The sequence below is a fragment of the Aquila chrysaetos genome, chromosome 3, assembly GCF_900496995.4.
Source record: "Aquila chrysaetos chrysaetos chromosome 3, bAquChr1.4, whole genome shotgun sequence".
NCBI classification, from domain to species: Eukaryota; Metazoa; Chordata; class Aves; order Accipitriformes; family Accipitridae; genus Aquila; species Aquila chrysaetos.
In genome coordinates, this window is record NC_044006.1 from 58511873 (window position 1) to 58533684 (window position 21812).

Genomic DNA, 21812 nt, shown 5'->3' on the forward strand with positions numbered 1-21812 from the left:
AAGGGAATTCAGTATGGGCATCTTCTTGCTGCTTGTCCTGTTCTTAAAGAAACGTTACACCTTCTCTGATTTTGAGGAAAGAAACTTGAACATCTAAGAAGAAAGAGTTTGAGGCAGTGTGTGACATTCAGCATGTTCGCTGTAGCTGTGAGTTTGGTTGTTAGGCCCATGGGAAGGGAAAATTTAAAACACACCTCTACTCAGTGAAAGTTTCTGTAGGCTAGCTATGTGTTGGTTTGCAAACTGTGTTCTGAACTGCTCAGATTTTCCCGATATGTTGTGAAGGAGCCTACATTTGTATGTCAGGTCTATGAATTTCATTTGGGAGAAAGGTGCTTGATGCTTTTTTGATGTATTTTAATGCTCTGTGGGGGCTGTTACAAATCAAGTCCTAAACACTCAGATCAAGTGTTCATTATATATTCCCTACTATCTGAATAACCGACTGAAAAGATAAAATTGACCTGCTGTGCATCAGGTAAGATTCTGTTGCAAAAATCGGAACAGACTGCAGTTCTTTGGGTTACCGTTCAGCTGCGTAAGCAATGGTTTCCTTTTTTTTTTTTTTTTTTTTCTTTAAAAGAAAAAATATTTCTGATTTAGTCCTGAACACTCAATTTATAGTACTGTATAAAGCAGAGCGTTGCAAAGGCAATTCTAATTATGTCATTCCTCTGTTAATTGCCTCATTTCATAAACTTAATGGTGTTATTTGAACATTGAGGTTTTTCTGTAACTTTTTAGGGAAAAAAGCTCCAGACTCATCTCGGTAATGCAGTACCCCACTGCATTTTTATTAATTTTTAAATTTTTTTTAAAACAGTTTAATAGATTTGACTGTTTAATCCTCTCGACTGTTCTTGATGTATGAAGCAAAATTTGCAACCACTTTGAAATTACTTCAGTTTTAATGATTGAAGTAATGCTAGATAAGTATTTTTTCAAATGGGAATTGTGTGGTATGGATGCTAATGGTGATGCTTATCCATGTTGACTTCTTCCAAATTCTGTTCAGTTGGAGGGAAAGAAGAATGGCTCTAAAACGCCTCTAAAAACTGGTCAATAACTATATATAACATATGTAGCTGAGTGTATAGATGGTCTTTAATATCTATCTATGGGCTGCAGAACCTGGTTCCTGTTTCCTAGGACTGAGTTTTTGTGTGGTGTTTGAACAGGTTACTTCATGCTGTGGTCTTTTACTGCTGGTGCCGATGAGTAGTGTTTCTGTTTCTGGGTACCTGTTCTTCACTGACTTTGTAGGAGTGTAATTTTTCCTTTTTTAACATACAACTTCATGTCAAATTGTGTTGAAAGTCTAGTTATTTGGGAAGACTGATAGAGTGTGACTGTGTAAACAAAATTTCATTAGAAAGCTACTCCATCTGAGTATATTCAATAATACATATCTTTAAAGTCTGCAGGATTAAGAGCAAAGGTGGCATATGTTTTTTTGATTTGTTGTCTGCTAATGTTCTGTGTTAACTTGTGCTGTATTCTGTGTCAGCCTGATAATCAACTGCATGTAATCTACTAGAACTGGCACCAGTTGGTGTAGATGGCACAGCAAAATGATCTCTTGTGGAGGTCAGGAAGAGCTATATAAGCAGATAAGTTTGTTTTTATTTACATTTTCTTTTATTTTAGTAAGAGGAAAAGTAGGAATTTCTGTTTCAATTATGCTTATCATGGAATTGCTGATTTGACTACTGCCTATTTTTCTAACCTTACAGTAACACTTCATATATATTATGTAAAAAAATATTAATGCTTTTAGTGTATCTTAGCGTAACAAAAACCTCATAATAGTATTAAGCTTGGCACCTGGGATTATTTAAATATTGTAAGATCAAAATTACAAACGCACCACCTCAGGTAAACCTAAAAACTACTCTGTAAAATGTAGAATTTTATAAGGCTGCATTAGTTGCAGCTGTCCTTTTTCCCCTCAAAGTACACATTTTAGTCTTCTACTTTTCACTATGAAAGAAAACAAACTCAAAACCTGACCCCAGCAGAACCTGTGCATGAAATAATAGTGATTAGTAACAGTAATAATTGTCTTTGTAGACTGTAAAGCTGAAATACCATGGGTGGCAAAATCCTCCAATGTTTATCTGAGGAAATTCTGTTATTTATTTGTTTCTTTCATGAAGCTGCTACTTCACCGTGGTTTTTATAGGCACCTCTAGAGCAGTACTGGGGGAATCAGGATTTTGAGTAGATCTCTACTGTAGTAAGTTCTTACTGTGCTCGTCAAAGAAGAGTTGTGGTTTTTTAAAGAAAAGCACATTGTTAGCCCAGATGTCTTCTTTAGTCTGTAGGGATTGACCAAAAGACTTTCTGTTTCATTGAAAAATTGCTATGATATACTTGAGGTATTATTGGGTGTTACTCTTATTTATTTTGTTATGTATTGTTTATTCTATTATTACATATTACTTCCGTTTCATCAATATCTTCACAAAATTTTAAGAAAGGACTTTTTGTCTGATTATACTTTTGATCTTTCTACAAGTTCAGTGCATTGTAGCATCATTTACTTAACTCCTCAGTGTTTGTACTCTGCCACATTATAAGATAGAGGAGAGTAACTTTTGAATAAGTGGGGTAAAAGGTAAGCTGAACTTTGAAGAAACATGAACATTTCTTCCTTGAGAGAATTATGCAATGTTGTCTTAATTTGAAAACTAGATGACACGTGAACATTAAAAATAGGTTATTAAGGTTACTGCTTGATTTTTGTTTCTTTTTGAGCAATGTATCTTCCTACACTTCAATTCTGTAGCTATAACTGTGAGAGATGTAGAAGCAAAAGGTGCTTTAAGATATTCTTTTTCCTTGCTTTGGATCCTAGATTAATATAAGATTAGTTCTTTATGTTGACTTTGTAACAGTTTCTAGAGGGTAATCTTGATACTTCTTTATAAAGTTGTATGTATATGCTGTTCACCAGGTACAATGTTTTGTGTACTGGTAGAACATATGCAGTTAAAGGTGATCTGCAATGTTAAGTTAACTAAGCCAGGAAAATTAAAGGTATTCCTTTTGCTTGCCGTCCTGTTGGCCTATTTCTTGACATATTTGATGGGTATCTTCAAGTTACCTTGCAGACAGTGGAGCATTTCCCAGTATGTAACATAATATATATTTTAAAGTTTTAAATACTTGAAGTTTTTATAGGAATAGACGAAGGTGAGCATGGACAATAAATAAATAGTTGCCTTGATTTGGTTAACCTTGCACCATTTTTGAAGTTATAAAGTGCTACTCAACTGTTTAGCACTGGGTATCAATTACTAACCATTAATATTGAACTGTGTAAATAACAGGAAAAGCATATTTTAATGTTAAATATCAAAAGAAGAGTGGCTTATTCTGAATAAGTTGTTGTGCATTGGTCTTGTACCTAATAGAAGCTTTGGCTGGCATTTTTATCATTGATTCTTGAGTCTTTTTACTGTTGACAGTTAAAATTCTGACCATTATCCCTGTATTGAAGTGAGGGTTTTGAGTCTTTTAAGTAACTGTATCAAGGAGTGGTACTTAAGAACAAGTTTTGTGCTTAGAGCTGAATATGTATGTGTTTGAATAATGCTGACAGTAGTGTTCCACCTCTCCCTGTAAACTATCCCAAGACTATATCCTTTTATTACTGTGACTGCAGCAATGCTGCTACTGCATTTAATTTTTCTGCTGTGGTTTATACTATATAAAATGATAGATAGAGGAATGACTGAAGTAGAGCAGTTCTTGTCAAAACGAGGTAAATTAGGATTTGAATTTTAAACTTGTGGACCATGGTCATCTTTCATTTTGGAATTGTTATGGTTATATTACTAATAGCTACTAGTCACAAATAAGAGGCCAAGCAGGTCTTGTATTGGGGATTAGCAAGAGCTATGCGCGGCTTTCTATTAAAGATGGTAGTTGTGATGGTGACAGTTCTGGATTTATAAGTTTCAGTGACAGAAAGGTAGTGCAGAAAATCCATAAATGACAAAAGCACCAATCTGAGTACTGTGTGCTAATAGAACATTCTGATACATTGGAATTATTTGAAGGAGTCAAAAACACCGGCTGAAAAATCAGTGATTTAGAAATTCAGATGATTTTCCTTACAACAATCACTAAGGAAAATAGATTTGAAAATGTTGTTAAGGTTTGAATACTTGGGACAACCAAAGGTAGTGTGGGGGGGGTGTTTGTGATTTTTGTAATAGAGAAGGGGATAAAAATGGAATACTTCAAGGTCAGCCCAAGCAGTTTTGCCTGAAGGGCCAAGCACTGGTGCTTGCTGATAGTGTGCATGCGTTTTAATTCTTCCAGAACAGAAGTTAGTCTCCTGTTCCTTGGGCAGGTGAGCTCTTGCTCTGTTCTGCGTCTACCTTTTCTTGTCCTTGTTACTGTCCATCTCTTGTGCTCCTTCAGTGAACCAACCTAGCTCACTAAAACAGCAGAAAACTATCCACTTTGGTTTTTGTTGCTGCTGTTTTAGCAGTTTGAATTGGCACACAGAAGGTCTGACAAGCTAAGCAGTGTGGGAAAGGTGAGAGAGGGATCAGGAAACTGCCCCCCCCCCCCCTTGTAACAGTGTACTGTTAAATGGAGAACTTCAGAATGTAGTTCAATGAAATGAAGTACTGTGGAAACCTCTTTGGAGAAGGCTGTGTGTTCCTGAGGAAAAAATGAATTGCAGATAAGTGTAAATACCTTCAACAAGTTAAATGATACTTCCATGTGGAAATACTATGAATTAATAATGTCATTAGAGAAAAGCTGAACTCATCCATTCCATCTGTACTGGAAAAGTTATCATTCACTTGCATTATTCAGTCTTCCCAGATGTTGAGGTCCAAACTGTGGAAAGATAGATTTGACAACATTTATGCTGTTGATAACAGATCAGAGCTAAGATAAAATTTTACATGTATCCTTAATTTGATATTTCGATGAGATGACATTTTCATTCAGTAGTCTGATAAATGTTTGCTCTGAAACTACGTTAAAGAAAATGAATGAGCAAGTGCTGATCTTTAGAGTGATCCAACGTGTAAATGAGCTAAAAAAACAAAGAGTTGGAAACAAACTGTATTTGTGAAATCCTACTATGTAATAATTTTGTAGATTGAATCTTTGTGGAAGAAATAGGAGCAATCAAAATGTGCTTTTTTTTTCTTCTCCACCCTTCTAACCCCTGCCCCACAAGAGAGCAATGTACAGAAGGTACTATAGAATTCCAGAAATCTTGCACCATATTTGTTTTCTTATCTTGCAGCCTGTAGCTATTGGAATTAAGAAGGTATTACATAATTTTTTAGATGAGAAGCAAAAGCCAAAATGAGAACCCTAGTGATAAAGCTTTCTGATTAATCATGACATATGAACTCTAGGTATTTTGTATTGGTATTTAGCTACATCATAAATCAGGGCACTTCAAGTTTTAGGATGAATAATGTTACAGCTGCTTACCCAATGGCTGCATGGCAATTGCGCCTTACTATTCTTAAAGTAAGAAAGGTTTCAGGAGCTGCCTGAATCTGGTCTGTTGAGCTACCCTATTTGTGAATCAAGACTGAAGTTGCCTTTGTCAATTTTGTAGTTGGCCCTGTATTTTTTTAATGTGTTCTTTCTTGGAATGTTTATTCTGCTAAATCCTGTTTTTACAGAATGTAGCATTGCATTTATCAGCTCTGCAACTATCTTAAAATACAGGTATTTGGAACATCTGAACTCATGCCTACAAATCTTTAAAAAATTTAAGTCTGAGTAAATAAATGGGATACATGGCTTCTGCGGGCCTTCAGGGGTCCCTTAGCTTTCACTTACTAGCAATGTTCTTTTCAGTCCTCGTTAAGAGTAATTTCTGCCCTTTTTTTCCTTACAGTAAAGCTTGTAAAAGGTCAGACACTTGATATCATTACCTTCCCTAGAATGGTGGGTTTCCATGTGGCTTTCTGGATGGATGTTTATCTTGGTGAGCTGCTGCTCTGTTGTGTTTTTGGTTTTGTTTTGTGGTTTTTTTTTTTTTTTTTTTTTTGAGAGGCCTGGCTGATCAGAGGAAGTCTTAGAAAAGTGAAGCATGCAGTGAGTTGTCTGTAAAGGGCCAACTGTTTGTTCTTTTTCTGACAGTAGGGAAGAGGGCTAGTTTGTGTGTCCTTTGAGACAGACTTGACTGAAAGCTGTTGTATTTGTGAAATGTTGTGGGAATTCATGTCCCTCTGTTACTCCTTTTCTGGATTCAAAAGTGGCTATTTCAGAAATCTTACTATGCTATGTATGCATCTTTATGGTGAGAAGAGGGTGCAACTGCAAGGAGTCACTTTGTGGGAGCTAAGTCTCTTCATCTCAGCAGGTTGTTGCTGAAATTTTTATCCATATCACTGTAAAAAACCTGAGCATTCATTTCAAAGGTTTTCCTGCAGTGAGATGTTCTCCACTTCTTTGATGTTATTTGCATCTGGAGTCAATTCACATTCAGAAGTAGGACTTCTGAACTTTCCTTAGGAAGAAAAAAGAAAAGGAAAAAAAAGAGGAGAGTTTGTTAGAAGAGGTATAACCTAAAAGGAGAAGGGAATGTAGAGTTAAGGACAGCAAACCTCCTGTGGATGAGATTGTTGTATGCAAAAGGCCTTCGGGTGGGGTACCCCTCCAGTGGCCTTGCTTGGTAAGCTGTAACCTTGGTAAGATGTCCTGGCAAATGTTGTGTTGATATTTTGGATCTGGGAGAGGAATTTGATGTGGTTTCTGATGCTTCACTTCACAGAACTTAAAGCATATTCTTTCTAGGCTCTTGGTCATTTATGCCTCCTCCCTTGCCCCTGTTCTTGTATCCCTCTTTCTTTCTTCTTGACGCATCCATCCTTTTCTGTTGAGACTACTATCGAAGTGATTTCAGTACATTACAGAATTTAATTTGAAGTCCTCCTGACTGTTACTTTGATCAGAATTCTATGTTTCTTTCCCTTTCAGACAAAATTAACACTGTAAGTAAAAGAACACTAGAAAGTCAACAGAAGAGATTGTAAAACATGTTCATTTAAACGTTTTTCTATTGTTTACTTATATTGCTGTGAAGTTTCATCTTAAAACGTATTAAAGTCATTGCCTCTTTGCTCCAAAATTATAAACAAAAAAAATTCTTTAGGGTGATTTGAATTTCCTAGTAAAATAATGAAAGCTAAAGAAACTCAGGTAGTGGCTTTGATTTCCTTTTCATAACTTCCTTCTTGAGGCTTGTTCAGATTTTAGTAAATTGTTTCTCAAGTTTATCTACACATGGATGCTGATGATATGGTAAGCTGGGTAACTAGCACTGACAAAAGGCTTTTGGATCAACAGATTTGATGGGTAATGTGGCAATCTTGGTGTAGATGCTTCTGTTTTCTCTTGATACTTGTTTTGTGGCAGGATAGGCACTTTTGGGACTGTTATGTTTAAGAAATTATTGAAAAGACTGTGCAGTGCATTTGAATCCCTCCTCTCCATATTTTTTTTTTTTTCTTTCAAATGTGTATTTTCCAGGTCTAAAAAGAGCCAAACAAACAATCCCCCCCTCCAAAAAAAACCCAAAAGAAAACAAAAACAACCTCCCTGATCTAAAACTCCCTCAACAAGCCTATATTAGGATTTAAACAATTGAAATCCTACCTTATGGTGTACATTGTTGTAATTGACACCTGCACACTTTTTATGAAAGGAAAAACTCCATACTTCTATCCAAGTGGCACACTGGGGCAAAAAAAACCAAGTGCACTTCAGCGTATGAAAAAACCAAACCTAGAAATCTCCATCACCCTTTTGAAGAGTTCTCTTGGACCTTTCTTTGAGTTTTCAGAAGTGTAGAAGAAACAAAACGACTTTACATATTGTATTCTAGCAAGTATATTTTTGCATGATATTTTGGTGAAGATAGCTTTGGTGCTTTCTTTATTAATTTTCTTGGCTAAACTGTATTTCCTTCCTGGCAAAATTAAGTTACAAGTTTAGTTAAATGGATTTGGGGCTGATTAGAGACAAGGTGATCTTTAAGTAAGTCAGCTGCTATTTATAGTTCATAAAGGTAGAGATAAATGTGTTTTGCTTTCAGCTTTGCATCTAGATTGTCAATTAACTAATTCTACTTTATCAGAGAATTTGAGAACCCATTCTCTTATCTTTCAGGCTGATTCCATAAAATAAGTTTCTGATATTTCTTCTGTTGTGACTGAAATAGAAAGCTGATACTTGGTGATAGCTGAATAGAGTATGCATGTATTACATCTTGTCCTGGTGCTTGGTGAGAGTGGTTGTGCAGTTGCTGTTGAACAAATTATGTTTTCTTTTGAAAGTCTGGATAAACATTTTGCTAGTTAGAGAAAGATCAGCATGGATAATTTTTAAGATTCGAAACAGTTACTGAATTTTCATATGGCTATTCAGACTTACACATTTTAAGTTGTCTTCCTCATCTTTTCAAGCCACTCAATGGGAGTTTTAAACCCCTTGTGTCAATCCATATGTATGCATTTTTTTGGTAGCTTTCTCTTGAAGCACCCATTCTGAATAAATAGCCATAGATCATACTGTTCTACTGAGTTTTGTGCGAGTACACAGAAATTCCACCAATAAATAGTTAAAGCAGCAAAATACTTGAGTGCCAGTAGCTTACAAGTAACTTTCTCTCACACATGCAGTTTCTCTGCATCTTCTGACATTGGCTGTGTAAATAAACCATATTATGATGCTAAGGAAAAAAGTGACTGTCTAGACTTGTTTTTGATTAAATAGATAAAAATACTGAACTTCTGTATTCTAAGTTGAATTGTTAATTTTGTCAGACTCGTATTTTGTTGGTATTTGTCTGAATTATTTAAACAACTACAGTTTGGGTCTGATTCTGTAATCCTCTAAGAACTGATTTCTACCAGTATGGAAGACTTCTCTTGTAGTATAAAGGGTCTGGGTTAAGAAATTATTTTCTGTCTGTTTGCACAATTTCATTCACACTACCAATGCTTCATGTTGTGTTTAAAGAAAAAAAAATTTTTTTTCTCAACCTCTAGAAAGCACACTTGTATAACTTTTGGTATTTTGTTCAGTTTAACATGGAAGATACTTATTTAGTATGTAAACTGTAAACACCTTTTTGGGAATGGAACCTAAATCAAATTTCACATTTTTATGCATGAAGATGTCAGTAGGGGAGCCAAAGCTAAAACCTTGCATAAGTTTACAGTAGTATCCCAACAAAAAATAATGTGCAGTTGCAGAAATGTAGGAAGATAGAAATCTTCTGTGAGAAATGCACGAAGATCTCTGAAACAGAAGCCATGTCTCTGTTTTTAATCCAGTTTATTTTCTTGATTAATTGATTATTGGGAAGATAGATAATATCAACAACAGTAGATTCATAAGTGCTGGCTATAATTGAAGAATTTCAGTTTGTGTACTTGAAAGCAAATATAAATACTTGATTTGCAATTAATATTGTTTCCATTAAAATAGCACGGGACATTATTACTGTCTCAAATTTTGATAACGCTTGATTCTACGAAAAATGGGTTATGTTAAAGTTGAAGTTGAACTTAGGTTATATTCTCTTTTATAACTTCTAGAAATATAAAGAGAAAGATAAACACAAGCAAAAATATAAGAAGCAGTCGGAGTCCTCACCATCCTTGGTTCCATCTCTTACTGTAACCACAGAGAAAGTAAGTCAATGTGTTTTTCCTCTTCTTCCACTTCAATTACTTATGTTGAAATTTCATGATGTAATCATTCCACTGTATATACAGGAGCTTTATAATGGCATAGATTCTATAATGATCAAGCACACTTGGTATTTTTTCCTGTAATGTAAAATCCTAGAATACTTTTGGGTTTTATCATATGGAGAAAGGCTTAGAGTTTCATAATTGAATAGTGAGTGATTTAATGACCCCAATCAGGTGCCACTGATACTACAGTAAATTTTATTTCATTGACTTGTGTTTAATAATTTGAGAAGTTTTAGAAAAACTTACCTTTGAAATTTACTTGCGTCTACTGAGCTGTTACTGAACCTGTAAGCATTTAAGCTGGTAGTTATGAAATTACAGCTCATGCTTCGTATACTTGTAATATCACATTGCCTTTTTAGCAGTCTGCTCCATTAGGTTCTGTGGTCTTTCCTTCCTGTTAATGTGCTAGCAAATACCTAACTCAACGGGCAACACAGAGGGTTAAATAATGAGAGTACTCATTGTACTCCACAAGAATTGCTTTTGCTATCCACCAAAAAAATGACACTAATGATGACATTACAGAGTGGACAGCAGTATTGAGAAATGGGTTTTCTGACTTCAAACTTGGAAAACATTTGTCCCATTCATGTCGGAATGTTTGACATCTGAGTTGGGGAATCATGGTTTGAATTAATTAGCCATCAGTATGTAGAACATTGGTTTTTTAGCAAAGATGCTGAAGCTTGTGTTAACTGTATGTAGTTTGGTTGCTGAGATGCAATATTCAACAAATGTGTCTGTCTGCATATGGTACACAAAGACCTTGTCAGGACAGGGTAAAACACTTGAAATACCAACTTTCTCTAGTCTCTGGAAGTATTCCCTCAACTAGTGGTATCAACTTCAAGAATCGCAACCAAGAAAGTTAGTTTTTTGGTATGTTTTGGATATTTCTTTATTTTCAGTAGTAGGATTATTAACTTGAGGATGCGTACCTGTTAACATCCCATTATCTGTGACTTGTGCTTCTGATAAATTAGTCTCGTTTCTGGTTCTCCTGTATTCTTTTTGAAACTGTTGTGTCAAGTGAGACTTATTACTACTCAGTGGTTTTCTGAAACTCCCAATAACTCTTTATTTAAAAAAAAACGAACCCAAACAAAACAAACACATGAAAAAAAAGCTAGTCAATTTGCCACGTTGCTGTTTTGATTTAAGAGCGATTAGACATTGCAATCAGTGAGTGTGACAGTTTTTATTGAAATGAAGTTGTAGAACTCTTCGAATAGTATTGACTGGTCCATGTGATTTGTTATTTCATTTTATTAATTTGTCCTGAACATATTCCTGTTGAGTCTCAGAAAACGCGTAAAATTCATAACCTGTAAAAGAGGCTTCTTGTGTGCGACTTTCCTTTAAACTCTACAGTTTTTGTTAGGTTTTGTGCTATGTATCATCTTACCTTTCTTGAATTGCATCCCTTTTGTATTTTGATTATCTAATCATCATCATAAGTTTTAACAAAAGGTGATATTACTGTATATTTGTGTAAAAGTTGAAGAAAATATATTTAAATACTGGTTATTTTTGAGTCCTGCCTATTAGAATGTGCTTTCAATGCTGAAGATGCAGTTCAATTCTGTTTTTCTGCTAACCTCTTTTCTGGTTGCTTTGTTCTCCCTAGACTTTTCCTAATTACAAGGTTTACGACTCAGTGGTGTACAGTTTAAGGTGAACAAGAGTAAAATCCCATTTTTAGCAGACCTCTATTTAATCCAAGTAAAGAATGAAAATCTTGCTGAGTTGTTGGCCATACTGTTAATCGAGATTGTACTATGTATGTATGTATAGCAGGTCAAATATATTTTTGTAGTTAAATTGGTAGGTTTTGTAATAGGAACATTTTAGATATTTTTATGTTCTTTTGAATACCTAAACCTCACCTCTTTATAGTTTCAAGAATCATTAAATAGATAACATTACAAAAGAAAGCCCTCCTATGGTTAGTAGCAAGGTAGAGCTAGAGCAGATACTGACGAGAACAGAAACTCTCTATAATTCTAGAACTAAAATTATAACTGAATTAAACTAAAACAGAAGTAGTCATTGTGGAGTTTAAATATCAACACGTGTCCTTTTAGGTTAGGGTTTTTTTAAAATCTTTTGCATCTTCTGTTTATTTTCTACCCATCTGCTTCATTTTCTGCCTTCTTTTATAATGCTTCAGATGTCAGGAAAATTGGTGTTCAGTTGTTTTTAATGAAATTACTAAGTGTGGGGTTTTTTTTGTTTTGTTTTGTTTTGTTTTTGAAAAAGTATCTACTCAATATTTGGAAGTGATTTTTTTCTGTGGCTAGTTCCTTCAGTTATCTTTTAATTTTTTTTTTTCCTAACTCCCTTTGACACCATTTACATGCATTTGCTTTTCTAGGTTATAAATCCATAGTGTGTTTCTAAAAAATTTGAAATTGTAGTAATAAAACAAGCTTTGTTTTTCTTCTGAGATAGATACTTGGGTCAGAATATTGTATTAATATGTTATTAATATCTTACTTTTGTGTGTCCTTTTACATAGAATTGTCAGAATTGATTTGGACTTGATGTCTTTTCACCGCAGTCTGTCTTTGCAGTGCATACATTATTTTATCATGGTATATAATAATTTCTGCTACCATGTTGTTCCTGTGGGGTGAACTGGAATTTGAAATGAATTTTGTTTTTCCTTTTTAAAGAAGTTAAATCCTTTGTGATAACAGCGGTAGTGACCTTTTATGCAGGTGGTGCCTTAAAGCATGTTTTTATCTGGATGAGTGGTGGCTTAAGATAGATTCTTGAAAGGCTACAGAATAAACTGTGGATTTACATTATGTGAGTTAGTATACTTGGCTCGCCTGTTTGTTCTGCAAAATTTAATTCCAAGAAATTTTACTGAGGTTCCAGTCCAAATGCTGTCATGAGATAAGAGTATGCCGTTTGAGAGGCATTTTTGTGCATCCCTGTAATGTCTCAGTAAACACTGCTTAGTTTGGATCAGTTAAGTTTGAAAGTTTGAAACAAGAAATTCTTAACTTCTCTTTAATTAATGTACTAACAAATCTATCACTTTTATTTTTGGGCATAGATACAGAATGTGTTAAGAAGGACTAAAATAACAGGAATTTGAGTTCTCTCTCTACTTTTTCTTCTGGCCTTCCTCTTAGTTGGGAAGAGCCATCAGCCTTATATTTAGTCCTCATAAATGCTTCTGTCTCAGATTTTGAGCTTTGGCTTGTATTGAGAGTTAAATATGCGTGGTTTAACAGGTCTAGAAAAATGCAGTTGTCCTTTTGGGTGTGTGTGTGTGTTATTAAAACAAAACTCCAAAACACAGATGTACACAAAGATACACAAGACAGTGTATCTGCATTCAAGTTGAAGTCAGTAACCAAATAAAAGATACTGCAAACAGAAAGTACAGCTGACTGAATTTTATCTGTAGTAGTAGAGATGATGATGATAACCCAGTGGGATGGGGAAGAGAATGAGGGAAAAAAGTAAAGCTTGTGTGTTGAGATAAGAACAGTTTAATAGGACAGAAAGGAAGAAAGTAATAATGATAATAATAACAATAACAACAACAATAGGAATATACAAAACAAGTGATGCACAATGCAATTGCTCACCACTTGCTGACCGATGCCCAGTTAGTTCCTGAGCAGCAATCCCCCGCCAGCCAACTCCCCCCAGTTTATATACTGGGCATGACATCACATGGTATGGAATACCCCTTTGGCCAGTTTGGGTCAGCTGTCCTGGCTGTGTCACCTCCCAACTTCTTGTGCCCCTCCAGCCTTCTTGCTGGCTGGGCATCAGAAGCTGAAAAATCCCTGACTCGGTATAAACATTACTTAGCGACAACTGAAAACATCAGCGTGTTATCAACATTATTCTCATACTGAATCCAGAACATAACACTATACCAGCTACTAGAAAGAAAATTAACTCTATCCCAGCTGAAACCAGGACACCTTCTCTGTGTAAGAGTACCACCTTATACATCTGTATTAGGGCTAACAGCTTCTCAAGCCTTGGGACGTACTGTATATAGCAAGAATGATTACTATGCCTTTACCGTAAATCTAAAGCTTTCCCAGCAGTTTTAAGACTTGCTACAGATGGGTGGTATAACTCTTCAGGGTGCACAGAGTGATATACGGGGGGCATAAAAATGACAGTAGTGCTCTGTGCACCAAGTCGGCAATGTGAAAGTGTGCTTTTTGGAAAAAAACCTGCAAACTGGTTTATGGGAAGCATAAAGGAACCCTGGTACATACAGAGTTAGCTTGGTAATTGCACTAGCAAATACTGATTCATTTTTTGAGGACAGGATTAACATTCATGAAATAGTCGAGTCCTCCCAGATAAACAAAGGAATGGAGTTGGGTGACAGCATTGGGGGAATCTCCTTTTTGGGGGATGTCTGTACTGAAATGAAGGAAAATGACTGACTGCAGCGTGAACAGTGAAGGGGGGAGCCTCGAGTAGTGTATTCCATTTAGAAAGCACGTGCTGGGAGGGGACAGCATTGTAAGCTTGGGTGGGCTGCAGAGGCTGAAGTCGGTCAGTAATTAACCAAAGGTGTTCTGCTTCTATCCTCAGATCCTTGCTCCCTACCACACTCACTCTCCTGACCTCAAAAAAAAATCCAAAACAAATGAACAATATAACTTTGCCATGGCATATTAAGGTTTTTCTGAGACATTTCTATTAGGCCTTTGTCTTTTAGAACTTAGCATTTTAGAAAAGCAGTTTGTTCAGTGGTGTGTAGGTTATTGTATGAACCAATTAGCTTAATAATCTAAAGTTTGTACTGCAGTTTTACCTTAAATCCTATTGCATATCTTGTGGATTCTCAAAGCAATTGATGTATGTGTATCTGGTTTAGGGCACTTTGTTGCAATTAGCTCCTTAAAGTAAGGAATATAAACTGTGGAAAAAAAAGGACTGACCAAATGATACCAATTTTGCTTTGCTTAGGGTATATTGCATCATATTAGTGTTCAAGATATTCTGAGTAAGTGTGTAGGTTTCAGTATACTTTACAGCACCTTCTGAAATGCAAATACCTGTTGGAGCAAAATTTTCAAAAGCAGAACTGTGATGTGCATGCATGTGCTCCAAAATCTAAGAGCAGGATTCAGGCTTGCAGTCAAACCAAGTCTCTGCATGGTACATGCAAATTAATGCCTGCTTGTCATTGCCTGGCCCTGGCCAGTCTGTAAAGCTATGTTAAGCTCTTTATTTTCCTTTAAAATAAATAAATAAATAAATCCTGCAGTAATGGGGAAGAGGTACTAGATAACATCAAACTATGATTGTCGATACCTATAGAGAATTGTCCTTGCAATTAATATTCAGCTGAGTGGATAGGAGATAAGAATTGGGAAAGGAAGGTTTTGGGTAAGAGGAAAAATCCTGGATTCTAGAAAAAGCCTGACTTTTGGTTTGGGTTATGGCATGTCTGGAGACCCTTTCTTCAAATGACCCAAATTTGAACCACTGCTTCTTGACTTGACTTGAGTCACACATCAGTTTCCGGAAAATTGAGCATACTTGTGGACTGGAATAGTTCAGGAAGTTAACTACTAAACTTACCTTAGAATTGGTGCCATCTTCATTAGAAACATTTAGCAGTATAGTAACATGAATTTGAGGTAAATTATTTTTAACATTGTACTCTAACAGACTTAAACTGATTTTTCTTCACTGTTATTCAGAAAATCCATAATATATTTTTATTGCAGTTAATAATAATTCATACAGTGCAATATGCAAATAGATTGAATTTTTCATCTTCCTCAAAGCTTGCATATTTAGTTGTCTTCTGGCATTTGCAACTGAAAAGTAAGTTCTATATAAATGTTTTAGCTGTTTTAGTAAACTATGGAAAACTTTTTCTACCAGCTATACAAAGCTATATGTAAAGATGAAGCAATGTTCTGCTGTAGGCCTAAATTTGGCAAGCATCACAGTCGGGGAAGAGAAAATGTGTGTATATGCTCAATTTTAAGAGACATGTGTTTGTGTGGTCTTTAATGGAGATAAATTTAGATACTATTTTAAACTCTTTTCTATAAAGAACTGAAAAACAAACTAAGCTTGTTTTGAACAGATGAGTAGATTCTAGGTTTGAGCCGTATTTTTTGTGGAAGAAGTTTTATACAGTCAAAAGGCTATGTTACTAGCTGTTTTGAGTATAAAAGTAGAATATTATTTCCTTTTTCCTACTTTTGCTTTCATTTTCTTTCTTCTGATATTAAAATTCTACTATCGCAACAATTTTTTTTTTAATTATGAAAACAATTATTCCTTTGTGTGGTTTCCTAATGCTGTGCACGGAGTTTCCCTGCCTACCTCATTACTTTCTCTGAACCTATTTTGACTATTGTTCACCAATATGAACAATTCTGACAAAATTTAATGGAAGAATAACAGGCCTAAAGATAAAATTTTTGAAAGCCCTGTGAAGAGTTTATGGGTGTAGGAGAAGGGCCAAAGTTCCTGGGGGTGAGTGTGAGTTGAAGAATAAATCTGCACTGGGAGCTCAAGAGTGTGTTAATGCTTTTTCCTTCCTGTCAGGCAGCAGGTTTGTAGTAGGTAGCCAGTCATTCCTGCATGGGTCTTGGCCAACTAGATCTCATTTGTCGTCTTTACTTGATGATAATTAAGGTACTGGCTGAATGGGATGGTTCAGATGGCAGGGAATCCTAGAATGATGATGGGAAGTGAAGTCATAAGGGGCAGTTGGGCTTGTTGGAGTTGATTTTGGCTCAGTGTTGAGATTATAAAGTCTTAAAAATGCAAGTTCTTAGGTTCTGAAGCCTTCATCAGTTCCACTGCTGATGGAACAATGTTTCCAGTTTGACAAAACAAACTGCATAAAAATTGTATTTTCAGAAAAGCATTTAAAGTCTCATTTTTTATTTTTAATTTTTAATTTTAAGCAGTAAAATAACAATATCCTGTTTAAATAGTATATAAAGACTGTGTAACCATAGATTTGAGATTAATCCCTTGACCTCAGTGAAGTAAAAATTTCAGCCAAAGCTGACATTATTTTTATGCATTTTTTTCCACAAAACGAGGTTTTATGCACTTCAGTTGTTTGTTGAAAATCTTGACAATTCAGTTTATGTAACTCCTGCTGGTGCCAGTTACCTTAATATTTGAACACATCTAAGTTTATTTGAAAGAATGGGTTCTTTTAAACAGTTCTCTTGTTATGTTTTTCTGTGTGACCTAACTGTTTCTTTTCTCTTGCTTCTTCTCTCTTATCAAAACGCTAGACATACACAAGCACTAGCAACAACTCCATGTCAGGCTCCTTGAAGCGGTTGGAAGATACCACAGCTCGATTTACAAATGCAAATTTCCAGGAAGTTTCTACACACGTTTCAAGTGGAAAAGATTCTTCAGAGGCTAGAGGGTCAGAGAGCAAAGGGAAGAAGTCTGCAGGTCACAGCTCAGGTCAGAGGGGAAGAAAGCCTGGTGCTGGAAGAAATCCAGGATCAGCTGTGACTGCAGCTAGCCCTTTTCAGCAAGGTATTAATTGTTATGCTGTAACATGACTTCTGCTTTGACATGAATTGGAAATCTTACATATTTAAAACTTAAAAAGTAGTTCATACTTCATCCTCAATAATGAGAATGTTGTTTCACTTTAGGGGGCGGGGAAACCTTTTTTTCAGGGAAAAAGTCTTTATTGTCATAACATGAAAAAGAAGGTCGTGCATCTTTAAAGGGCAAAGCTGATGCTTTTGTTTAGACTATTAAGGTAGTCTCTTTAACTGCTAAAACCAGAAGTTTATGTGCTTAAAATTTAGTCTGGGGTAAAATTTAACGTAGGAATTTGAGTCTAGGGGTCTTTCTTAGCTCTTTAAGGGAATAATACTAATGTTTTTTAGTTAGTGCATATTAGAACAAAACTGGACTACCTAATGTATAGGATGTGGTGGCCCCTAAATAATTTTTCAAGATGCAGACATTTAAAATATACCATTTTCTTCAAGATGAAAGACCTTTTTACTTTTATTTTTTTGTCATTGAAATACATAAACAGAAGAAAAATGTTATTTTGAAACACAGCAAACTAGACCTTCTATAAAGTAATTGTTTTTCCATAATTTTCACTGTGGTATGTAGTAGCTGATTGTCCTTTCTGCTTTATGATGTTGCTCTTCCTTTGAGTTTATTTATGCAGTGAACACTTCTAAATTTGTCTAGAACTCCTTCAATATTTCCAGCTTTTTTACTTGGGGGAAAAAAAAAAAAAAATGGAAGTGTGGGGTTTTTTTGTTTGGTTGGTTTTTCTTTTTTATTCTCAAAACTTTGAAAATTGCCTTCTGGAATCCTGCATTTAAAGAAAAATCTTGCTCACTGCAGATGACAAAATAGATCTTCACTATGTATACGTATTTTCTTTAAAGCTGCATTAAGTGAACTTGATGTAACTTATTTAAAATACAAACCAACAATGTTTTTATGATTTTTAAATTGCTGTATTAATGTAAATCATATTCTAAATGGAATTCTTAATAACGTTTAATGGAGTACTAATGATAAAAACCTAATTTTTAAAGGACTTTTTTAATACCTACTGTTGTATTTAGGAGTATTTTCTTGACAGGATAGTCATCATTAGTCTGAGTTCTACAAAACAGTACCCACATGCACCCACCCATATAAAATAACTGAATTTCAGTGAAAGTAGATGTATTTCCCAAGTGTACTCCATTTTCCACCTTGTGTGTGCTAACACAGTGATTAAATGACTGCATTCCAAATATTACAGAAGCAATGTAATTCCATTACACAAAAGATCTTTATGGTTCTCTGACAGTGCTAAAGAAGTCTTAAAATGCCAATTTTATACACTTTTTTCTACTTCTTCTCCTGTCCTTTTGAAAAATACCTCTTCTGTGGAACACCTCCTCAGCCAGGGTGAGTTAAGTGCAATTGCTGTTCCCTTGACCTGTGTCAGACCCTTGATTTAGGTAGAATGGTAAGGAAGATTGCAGGCATAGTGTAGACGTGATCATAGCACATTTCTATCAGCCTTCTTTTTATATATGTGTATGTTTCAAAATACCTGCTCTGACTTGCACCAAGTGTTTGTTGTGGCCTCAAAACACGAGGGATGTCGAAGTTGCCCAAGTAGCAAAGTTGTTATTCTTTTATTCATTTTCACCTTGTTTGTGCCCCAAATTCAAATCTGAATCTCAGATAGGAATCTGAGAATCAGATCGAGCAGAGTGAATATCAGTAGAAGAAGCAATGCATTATCTTAAAAATAAGTTCTTTAGCTCTTGGTAACACTTTTCATAAAGTCCTTGCACTTTGAAGGTTTTTATTCTAAGGTATAATCTTTCTCATCAATTTTCATCAACTACAGGAAAAAAAAATTGTACTTTTTCTTTCTTTTTTCTTTTTTAGGAAGCTTTTTGGGCACTCCTGGGAGCATAAAGTCATCTTCTGGAAGTTCAGTTCAGTCTCCCCAGGATTTTTTGAGTTTTACAGACACAGATCTGCGAAGTGACAGTTTCACGCATTCTCAACAGGCTTCCTCAACCAAAGATGTACATAAAGGAGAGGCTGGGAGTCAAGAAGGGGGTGTCAATTGTTTCACTTCTTTAATTGGTCTCTCTTCATCATCGGCTGTTTCCCAGTCTAAAAACTTTGACAGCTCGCCTGGAGACATAGGTAATTCAAGCCTTACTTCTACAGCATACAAACGAGCTCAAACTTCTGGAATAGAAGAAGAAACTGTGACAGAGAAGAAACGGAAAGGAAATAAGCAAAGTAAACATGGGCCTGGTAGACCCAAAGGAAATAAAAGTCAAGAAAGTATTTCCCATCTTTCAGTTTCTTCTGCTTCCCCAACTTCGTCTGTGGCATCTGCTGCAGGAAGTGTGACAAGTTCTGGTCTTCAGAAATCTCCAACTTTGCTCAGGAATGGAAGTTTACAAAGTCTTAGTGTTGGCTCATCTCCAGTGGGTTCAGGTAGGCATTTATTGGATTTGTTTTCTTACCTCAAAATATGTCTTTAATTATTTTAGTTGTAATTCTGAGTATGCTTCTCAAGAACAGAGTATCATTTAAAGAAACTTGAAAGTCGCATTGTGGAAAAAAAGTAAAAATTAGAATATGACTGTTGGAAGAGTAAGTTTTGTTCCATGTATAGGTGCCACTGTGCTGTAGGTGTCTGTAGTAGATTGACCTGTGTATTGACTTATATGCTATATAAATGCAGGTTTTGAGACTGTAGGGGGAAAAATAAGTTGCATGAAAGTAGGTTCTTTGGCAATTGTGTGTGACAGGTTTAGCTAAAATAAGTGATAGTTTATACAGGCTATATTGTCTATATGTTCTGTTACATAGAGAAAACAAAACCAGTACTCAAGCATGTCAGCTGTGCTGAGTATGTCCCTCAATTATTTTTTCCCAGTTTAACTTAACTAAAAATCAGAATGTCTGTGTGGACAATTATAATTTTAAACATGTAAAAGGATATTCTGAATCTGGACCCCTGTGTAGCTGGATGACGTTTTCATATTCTTCTGTGCTCTTTAGCAATTGAAATTGGCTGGTTTGTTCTTCCTCTGTTCTAAATGTTATGTGCAGTGAGAGGCTTTCTGTTCCCAGTAAACCTGTGTATGGAATGACCGTGCAGAATACTGTATCTACCAAAGTCTCTGTTGCTTTGAAGTTTCTTTCGAGACCTTTGTGTTTTGATAAAAAAATAGCAAACTATCTGACACCTTGTTTTTGTAACTTTGAAATTTTGTCCTTTTTGTTGTTCAAGTGGATTTTTTGCTTAATTTTTCTTTTTTTGGGGGAAAGAGGAATGGAACTTAAATATTTGCTTGTGGGCAGGGTTTAATGCTTTTATAGTGTATATTTTCATGTATAAGCAAGAGATACTTTAAAAATATACGTGCTTCAGGAAACAAAACACTTTGTATTTGTTTCAGAACAAGGCAGGTGGCAGCTATATTAAAAAAATATTTTTCCTGCATTGAAATCAATAGGGAGAAATGGTGTGTGACAAAACTTCCTAGTTCACTGTCCATCTTTTTGATTAAAATGCAGTTTTAAAAACATGTCAACCTCGTATCTGTTATGGACAGAGATCATCCAACAGGTATAGATCAGTGTTCTGATTATTTTAGTATGAACTTTTGTATTGCTTTATAATCCCTTTGAGGTTGATTATGTATTGTTGTAGTTGGGGTAACAGATGGAATTACAAGACCTTGGTTTGAAGTGAATGACCCATGTTTCCCCTCTTATATTTGTCTTAGGTATTCTGGTCTTTTCAGCTCCTAGAACAGGCTTTTCCCTGGCCAGGTCCATCTTTGCTTCCTTTGTCCTCTTTACATCTCACTCTTCCATCTATAAAATGCCAGTGATTATGTTAAACTCTCTTTGTAAAAAGCTTTGAAATGCATGGATGGAAATACCGGGTAGGTTTTATTACCTTTATCATGATATTCAGCCTATAGTTTCACCTTTGTTAAGCATACTTAGATTCTTGCTAGCCAGCATTAGACCTGTCCTCTAAACCAGTGATATTTTCTGAAGGTGCCAAAGAATACCAATGAAAAACAAACGAATGAACAATATCCATAAACAATATCACCCCAATAAAAACCAGAAAACCCAAAGAAACAAAAACAGATGGGATGTCTTTGCCTTCGAGCATGAGCTCTAAATTTACCCAGAAACTTCTGCTTAAGTCTGAGCATATTGTTTTAATGTACTCTTCTTCCTGATTTCCACTTTTTCTTATGGTTTTAGTGCTGCTTTCCTCACTTCATCATAAGCGTTTTCTGGGTTTAGCAGTCCATTTACAACTTTGTTACAATGAGGAAGGGCGTATGAGTATTATCAGTATTATCAGAAACATACATTTTCTCAGGTATGATATGCTGATGTTTCTCTTTGAAATGTGTCTATATTGTCCAGTAAGAAAATCCGACAAGTGAAGTTAAACAATTTGACCCAAACCCCCAAGTAAGTTTGTGCATGTAAATGTAGTGAGAGAAAATGTAGGGGAAGTCAAGCCAAAAA

The 21812-nt window shown here is 35.4% G+C and overlaps 1 protein-coding gene across 7 annotated transcripts in view; it reads left to right on the top strand.

The window, feature by feature from the left end:
* The window catches only part of MLLT10 (MLLT10 histone lysine methyltransferase DOT1L cofactor), a 132955-nt gene that overhangs the window by 49207 nt on the left and 61936 nt on the right, over positions 1-21812 (top strand). For 6 of the 7 annotated variants that reach the window (XM_041122678.1, XM_030009923.2, XM_030009920.2 and 3 more), the window contains 3 exons: positions 9597-9692; positions 17030-17285; positions 19176-19742. In XM_041122678.1, the coding sequence (XP_040978612.1) occupies positions 9597-9692; positions 17030-17285; positions 19176-19742 (919 nt within the window). The remainder of the gene's footprint in view (positions 1-9596; positions 9693-17029; positions 17286-19175; positions 19743-21812) is intronic. The other variant, XM_041122679.1, reaches the window with a different exon arrangement.